The sequence below is a fragment of the Lactuca saligna genome, chromosome 9, assembly GCF_052625555.1.
Source record: "Lactuca saligna cultivar CGN05327 chromosome 9, ASM5262555v1, whole genome shotgun sequence".
NCBI classification, from domain to species: Eukaryota; Viridiplantae; Streptophyta; class Magnoliopsida; order Asterales; family Asteraceae; genus Lactuca; species Lactuca saligna.
In genome coordinates, this window is record NC_136425.1 from 668,178 (window position 1) to 677,094 (window position 8,917).

At 35.8% G+C, this 8,917-nt stretch overlaps 1 protein-coding gene across 1 annotated transcript; it reads left to right on the forward strand.

Annotated features, from left to right (window-relative positions):
• Positions 1–3,358: 3,358 nt before the first annotated feature.
• On the forward strand, positions 3,359–7,547 carry LOC145015290 (uncharacterized). The gene is made up of 4 exons (XM_078973745.1): positions 3,359–3,800; positions 3,867–4,540; positions 6,732–7,253; positions 7,329–7,547. Exons 1-4 carry the CDS (start codon positions 3,542–3,544, stop codon positions 7,452–7,454), a joined length of 1,581 nt encoding a protein of 526 aa, XP_078829871.1. The 5' UTR covers positions 3,359–3,541; the 3' UTR covers positions 7,455–7,547.
• Positions 7,548–8,917: the final 1,370 nt, after the last annotated feature.

The window sequence follows — 8,917 nt, forward strand, 5'->3', positions numbered from 1 at the left end:
AAGGGTTTTTCTTGGAAGACACAACAAATCATATCTCAACCATTAGGGAAAATATGGGATTTTCTGGATCTAATACATTCATTTTCAACACAACAAGTCATAACTCTTCACACTTGAAATACTGAGTTTTCTGGAAAACATACACCCATTTTGGAATGGCATCCAATTTTTCTAAACTACTTACGAACTCACCAACTTAATTGTTGACAGTTTTTCTTTGAATTAACTTGTATTCTTAGGGAACCGCTAAGCAGGTTTGGGAATCAACTTTTGGGATTAACGCGTTGGCGTTAATTACTTCTTTTGAATGATGTTTATGTATTTATCTTTTGAACGTGTAATGAATACAATTATGTAAACATCTTGGAAACTTTAATATATATGGTGGTGTGTACTTTCCTTTCTATGAACTGTTATAATACTGAATATGACATCCTCCGCCCCCGAACGTTTCCGCCGTTCTGGTTTGGGGTGTGACAATGGACGGCCATAAGGGCCTTTAAATAGGTCCCAAGCCCTGGAAATTAGGGTTTCACTAAACAGCGTGGACTCACCGAGTCCACGAATGGACTCGCCGAGTCCAGACATGAACTAGAGTGAACATTTGTGTCCCTACTCGGCGAGTCTTGGTGCCAACTCGCTGAGTTCCTCCACAAGCTCCAAAAATTAAATGAATAGATAATATACTTGGGAATCCGGCTGTTACAACTCCCCTTACTGGTTGACAGATTCCCGAACTATCAACATCAAACAATACCCAATTGATAATTGGGTTCCAACACAAAACCACAACTCTATACTTGGGGTAAAAGACTATTTTACCCTAACTCAACTTTATTCAATTCAAGGACCAGTTCAAAGCCCAAAAGCCCAACCATGGACCAAAGCCCAACACATGACCCAATTTTCCAAATTAGGCCCAAACCTCTATATAGGCTTATCTTAAGGCCCAACCACTTATTCCGGTCTAAATGATTGGCATTCTGATGGTCCAATAGCTAATAGTCCTCAAGGCCCAATTATAGCCCAACTTTCCAAATTGGGCCCAAGCCTCTCTAATGGGTCTTATCCTAAGGCCCAATGATTTCTTTAGTTCATAACATGTTCCCAATTTGCCCAATAAGAACCCAAATCCAAATTAGGGTTTCTCACATAAAATATCGATTAGGGTTAAGTGTTCCTACTTAACCCATTAAGGACTTAATCCATTAAGTCCATTATTACCTTAAGTTCATTTACCAATGATTATTAATTACTATTTTAAATTCATTAAATAATCTCGATGCGGTCCCGATAAGTCCCAAATTAGGGTTTCATGACATTACGGTTTTGCAAACCCTAGTTAGGGTTTCCAACCCATCTTAGCCCAATAGGCCCAAAGCCAAATCCTTAAGCCCATTAGGATTTTAACAACCAAATGAATCAAAAACAATCATGAAAGCACACCGCCACCCGACACGGCAGCCGGTGATGGCAGGAGGCGGTAACCACCACCTCACGGTGGTGGTTTTAGGGTTTCTTTTCATTATTCTAATCACTGGTTACAAAGTTACAATGCAAAATACCATATTCACACACTCACACACATACTAAAATACACGGCGGCACATGGTGGCAACCAGCACCTCATGGTGGTGGTGGTGGTGGTGGCTTTCCGGCCAAATAAACTCCACACACAACACATACTCGTACAACGATACACCCTACAAAGATTAGCATAATACAACAACATACCCACCTGTTGTTACAATGCAAAATATCAAACATATGATGGACCCCGCCATAGCACATACCACACATATCAAACATATAATGGGCCTCACCCGATAAGTATAACGGCCCCCTAACTCGCATAACGGGCCCCACCCACTGAGTGTAACGAGCCTCACCCTAACTCGCATACCGGGCCCTGCCCACTATGTATAACTGGCCTCACCCTGATTCTCACAACAATCCCCGCCCAGCATACAACCATACAAGTATAACAAGTAATGGCATACATATTACTCATTGGGCCCCGCCACTAAGCATACAACACATATACATGCAAGAGTCACGCATACATCTAGCACCCTAACATAATAAACCGTGGGTCGGCGTTGGTGCCTTCGACCCGTTAAACACAGTGAGGAAGACTCACCTTAGATTGCTGAATCACACAGATAAATCTCTAGTTGTTGGTCCGAAAATCCCAGCGTTATCATCATACAATAACATTCAATTAATAATTGGATCCGACACATACTAAGAGTCCAAACTAGGGTAAAAGACAACTATACCCTTTACCGAACATGGCCCTAGGCCAAAGCCCAAACCAATTATTCAAAAAGACCTAATTCCGAAAATAGTCACCCAAGCCCAATTGTGGCCCAATCTTCCAAATTAGGCCCAAATACATTTCTGGGCCTTCATCTAAAAGAGTCTAAACTAGAAATATAACGGCCCAACAAAGCCCTAAACACCTAAGGTCCTCACATAGCCCAAAACCAAGAAGCCCAAAACCGAAGCCCACCTACTAAGTACGTTAGGCATACTCAGCTCGTACGCTTAGCGTACACGCTCTAGCGCCAGTACACGGTGCGTACCAGCTTATATGCCCAACATACTCCCCATTTGGCCACCCCATATCAATAAGCACTTAATCCATTCAACCCCTCTTCATACTCTCATATCTTGTCCCAAAAGATGATTTGTCGCGTAAAGTTGGCAACGTTACGTACATGCATGGCTTAATGGGTCTCTAGAGCTCAAAAAAGCTTAACACATGCATGAGTCCATATACACCATAAAGTTTACATTTTTAAGCATAAGGGACCATAAAAATATCCATATCTAAAAGGTTAAGCTTCTTAAACGGCCTTAGCTCACAAGATCCAACCAAAATGGACCAAAATAGCCATAAACAAGCCCAAAAGGAGATCTATACAAGGAGTTGACAAGTTACAGATTTTATACATCAAAAATCATGAAATGAGAAGCTAAATCTGGATCTCTAAACCCTTTTCCATAGAATGAGTGTTCAACCTATTCTGGAGTTCATATAGGAAATGAAAATAATAATAATAATAATAATAATAATAATAATAAAAGATTGAGGTTATAAACCGAAGTATGAACTTCAGAATAAGTACTTCAGAACGAAAACCACAACTCTGGAATTTTATGTTCCAAACCAAAATGGTTACTTTACCAAAAAAAATTATTAATTTTTTAGAATAATCGTTTATAAGAGTTAGATTACTCAATTTCCTTAAAATTATTCATGGTCTAAATAATCATTGCAATTAATTTCAAAATAAATCTAATTTTGGTCGGATGAGTATTAATTTGAATTGGGGTTGGCTAAAAGGCGCATTCTATACTCCACTAGACTAGGGACATGGAAAACAAGGGTAAAAAGCATAAGCAATTAAGCGTTGGGAAAGAATATTGCGTAAAACAAGAGTTTCTTCCTAGTCCTAGCTTTAGGCTGTAAAGTTTAACCACACGAGCTCCATCGTGAATCGTCATATTTGATATTCCACATGTATTCGGTTCACGAATGGGCATGGCGTTTAATATGATGAGATATGTGTTGGTGATGTCTAACTGCCACCTCCTGATCGCCGCCGCCTCCCTTGCAATCATCAATTCTGAAACTACATCATCATCATCAAGATCTGCTGTTGGCGACCCTGGAATGAAGAGAGATGGGCTGAGAGTCGCATTCGAAGCCTGGAATTTTTGCAATGAAGTTGGAACGGAAGCCCCGTCCATGGGTAGTCCAAGAGCTGCTGATTGCTTCCATCTCTTCTCCACCGGTATTATTTCAGATTAATTCCTTGGCACTATTTCAGATTAATTAATGATTCTGCATGATCATTTAGTTAAAGGTAAAGATGGAGGAGGTTCAGGCAACTACCACTACTTAAATCACAAAGTGACGGAGGCGGATAACAGGTTGGGGGTGGGGAACTCATTTCCTGGATTGAGTCGGAAAGCACTTCACGATCCAGACATTTACGCAGCAGAGAAAGAGGTGTATCTGGGCAATCTATGCCAAGTGGCAGACAAAGAGAACGAGAAAGAAAGCAGCCCATGGCAGTTTTGGATGATTATGTTGAAGAATGGCAACTACGACACCACCTCTGGTCTCTGTCCGGAGAACGGTAAAAAGGTGCCTCCTTTCCCGCCGGGAAGGTTCCCTTGTTTTGGAGATGGTTGTATGAATCAACCCATCTTGGCCCATCATCCCACCTCCATTTCCTTCACTGGGTCTACAAAGCATGCTTCGGATTCGGATCCAGTTATGCGAGGTGGTTTCAACGGCACTTATGATTTAGATTATTTTTTGAAGGAGATCAACTCCGGCGGTGGCAGCAATAATATTTCATATTTTGAGGTGAATTGGGAGAAGAGAGTTGGAGTTGGTAGTTGGGAATTCAGTCACAAACTCAGAACATCAAAGTTCTACCCGTGGCTCATGTTGTATCTCAGAGCTGATGCTACCAAAGGTTTCTCCGGCGGCTACCATTACGACACAAGAGGCATGCTTAAAACTGTGAGTATGTTCCCTAACCTTTTTAAATTACTAGTTGTACCTAAATCTCCATCATATCATAGGACAATAATACATACCATGGATCAGATCATGGTATCTATCATATATACACCATATTGCTTTATTGGTAATTTTCATTTACTCCCTAATTGTTGTTTAGATTATAGTTGCTTAAAGGTCTGTCATGATTTTATACACAAATTAAGGGTGTTCAACTTCAAAGGACAAATTAATCATTCAAAGCATATATGCATTTATTGTGACTGTGAAAGGGTTTATGAAAAAAGGGAATTTTGATGAACCTTATGGAACCAAAAAGATGTTATATCCCTTTGTATAAAAAAGAAATTCTATATCACTTTGCTTTGAGTATTTATATAAAACATTTTCTCCATTTGGTAAAAAAATAAGATAAGATGCTTTGTGGTGGGTGGTGGGTCACCAAACAATCGAAAAGGAAGACAATCTTATTTTAATATTCTTTGTACGAGTCATCCATCAAATCGCATCACATTTTGTTTGGCACTTTGGCTGGCCATCACTGATTAGATGGAAATATGGAAGGTTATCACATATATAAAACGGAACCGATTTGTTATCTGTTGAATATTTTCATCATGCAAATCTAAACATAACTCATTAATTTAAGACTCAAAAAAAAACTTTTTAATAATAGAGTCAAACAAGTTTTAGCTACACTAACTTGTTTTCTGTTTGTCATCTCAATCTTGTTGTACGATCATAACTAAATTTTATTATAAACTCTTCCTTTATGCATAAAAAAAATAGAGCATTATCATCACTTATTAACGACTAGTACACATGTAGCCCAAGAGGTTTGTTAAATCCACCGGTGAGATATACACGAAATACATGAGAGCACCAATTTTATTTATATATGAGCACCAATTTTATTTATATATTATTTTATTGTTGCTTATATAGACTGTGTATTCATAGTTTGTTGAATATCTATAGAGCTGATATTCACAATCATTGTTTATATAAACTATGTATTCATAGTTTGTTGAATATCTATAGAACTGATATTCACAATCATTGAAAAAGCTAATTGTTAAACCTTGTAAAATATGGAAAAGCTTTGAATCAAATTATTAACCCCCCCCCCCCCCCCCCCCCACCCACACAAAATAATAAATTACAAATAAAAACTAGAGTAAAATATGTTATAAGAAACAAAATTTAATAATTTGTTTATATATTTCTAAAACTTATTTATATGCGACATTAAAAATTTTATTTGTAAATCTACTATTTTTATTTAAAATTAACGATTTTAATTAATTTTTATTTTAAATTAAAACAACATACAATGAAACATGTTTAAAAACTTATTTATGTTATTTGAGAAACAAACCAACTTTTGATAAAGATTGTTATTGACCATGTCAGATTGATTATTTAGATATCTATTAGTTATATTAAGTTATTATTTGATAAAATAAACAAAATGATGATATTATATTTAAAAAAGATAAACTACAACGCCCTTGTTAGTTGAAATTGAAATTTTATAATCTTTAAAACCAATTCAAATTGATCGACTAAAATTACATTTTGAAGGAAGTTCTTTACGGTTTTATGCAATTAACACGTGTATCAGTGTTTTTTTAGAATTGATTATTTCCGTATGATGATATCAAAAATTGTGCTATCACAAAGATGAAATTGCAAAACTTTAAAAAGTTATAGAAATTAAAAAATCGGATTTAATGCCTCTGATTAATATTTAGAAAACATATATGAAAATTTTAATTAATAAGATATAATACATAAAAACTTCCCTGCTTAATTTTAGAGGAAAAATATGGAAATAATATAATCTTCGTATTATGACCAATAATTCAAATTTATTTTCTGCCTAATTTTAAGATATAATATTTCGTTACTATATATAACTGAAAATCGTAAATAAGGGATATTAATATTATATATCAAACTAAATAAAAAAAGATAAAAATGAAAAATACTAACACAAAATGACATGTAGCAAGGTTTAAAACCATGACATGTGATATTTTTAAGTTTTGTTTATTATATATATATATATATATATATATATATATATATATATATATATATATATATATATATATATATATATATATATATATATATATATATATATATTTTCTAGGAATAGTAATGTAATATTTTATTAAACAAACAGCTTCCAGAGTCCCCAAATTTCAAAGTGAGGTTGAGGCTGGATGTGAAGAAAGGGGGAGGAGCAAAGAGCCAATTCTACCTGATAGATATGGGGAGCTGCTGGAAAAACAACGGAGATCCTTGTGATGGAGATGTGTTGACAGACATTACCAGATACAGCGAGATGATCATAAATCCCGAGACCCCGGCATGGTGTGCCCCATCAGCACTTGGAAACTGCCCGCCTTACCACATTACCCCCAACAACACAAAGATTTACAGGAACGACACTGCCAGGTTCCCGTATGGGGCCTACCACTACTACTGTGCTCCCGGGAATGCAGACCCACGCCACCTGGAGAAGCCATACAGCACCTGCGACCCCTACAGCAATCCGCAGGCTCAAGAACTTGTACAGTTGCTGCCTCATCCGATATGGGAGGACTACGGATTCCCAACAATCCAAGGACACGGTTGGGTCGGAGATGCAAGGACTTGGGACCTTGATGTTGGTGCCCTCTCTAGCAGACTTTACTTCTATCAGGTACCTACTTACTTACTTACTTACTTATTATATACATAATTAATTAATTAATTCATATGTATTGGATATATGCAGGATCCAGGAACTAAAGCTGCTACAAGGATATGGACATCACTTGATGTCGGAACTGAGATATTTGTAAGTGACAAGCCCGAAGAGGCAGAATGGATCGTGAGTGATTTTGATGTTATAATTACATAACACATATCAGATATGCCAGATGTACACTACCTACTCCTATCTGATTTGTAATAATTAAGTAATCGGAAAATAATTAATCATGTTCCTTTCAAACTTCTCACCTTTGTTTTAATGATACACAACTCGACTTCTAGTAATGATTATAGAGTCTAATCAACAACAAATGTTCTTAATTATTAATATAAATCTAATCCTACTTAGCAAATAAGTGTTACAAAACTTAATTAACTCTTAACACTACGAGCATCATATATAGACGGAAAATTATAGCCTTTAGCCACAGATCAGCGATGTGAAAATTTCCTTTGGAAATAAGAGCCTTGCAGTTGAGGGAATATTACAAATTAACGACAGATTTTCTGTCGCTAATTTCCTTCAAAATAACTAAAACTAATGAGGGTTTGTCTTCATGCGTTGGGGCAGGTTTTTTAATCTTATATTTTCGACAACAGTTCTATAATGTTATCTAACAAAGAGAACATTTTTTGTAATTTCTCTATTACAACGAAAACATTATTGTAATGTTGTCATACACAGAGACCATTTATGTAATATCACTATTACACAAGGGCAATTTCTGCAATCTCACTACTACATAGGCATCATTTATGTACCTTTACCTTTCACTAATGTAACTTTATTTTCTATGGGACCTTTCTTGTAATTTCATTATTAGACATAGTAAATTGGGAAATCAAGTAAACTAACTTCTATAAATGAACTATTTGAAAAATGTAATTATCATTCTTATTCTTATTCTTATTCTTATTCTTATTCTTATTCTTAATTTTGTAAAATAACTATTTTGTCCGAAATATAGTACTCCAGAGAGGTTTCCGGAACAACAGAATAGGATTCCAGAATAGATTCTTTTTTTTCTTTATGTGTAACATGTGTTTTGTTCTTTTTGTATAAATTTTATTTTTATAAAATCTAAAATACAAATGTAATCTTAAAAATCAACAAAAAAAACTAATAAATACATAAACTTAAGAGATTTGTTTAAAGTAATAATACAATGTTCAAATGGTCTTTGTCATTGTACCAAAAAAAATTCCACTATAGTCGTTTCCAATATGACATAGCCCATGGACCGCTTTCACCCTTTATAAAATATGATTTCCTGGCGATCAACATCTCTAGGAACCAACATAAAAGCACCCATAATCTCCTTACTATCAATTCATTGTGGTATGTTTGGGGCCTTTTCGAAGGTCTTGTTGAAACTCTCAAGTGGGATTGCATGGGTTGGTTCGGTACCCCAGTAGCTGCTACCCCCTAGTAGTCTATGGATGTAGGCTCTCATACCTATAAACCATTCCTCTTCTTCTGAAAAGTAATCGCTCTTCCAATGACTATCCTATATAGTCATTTTAAATATCTTCAAATCCAAAGCACCCAAAAACCAGTGACCAATTGGTATATTGATTGGGATATAAAGTTACACAAAAGGTTAGAAATAA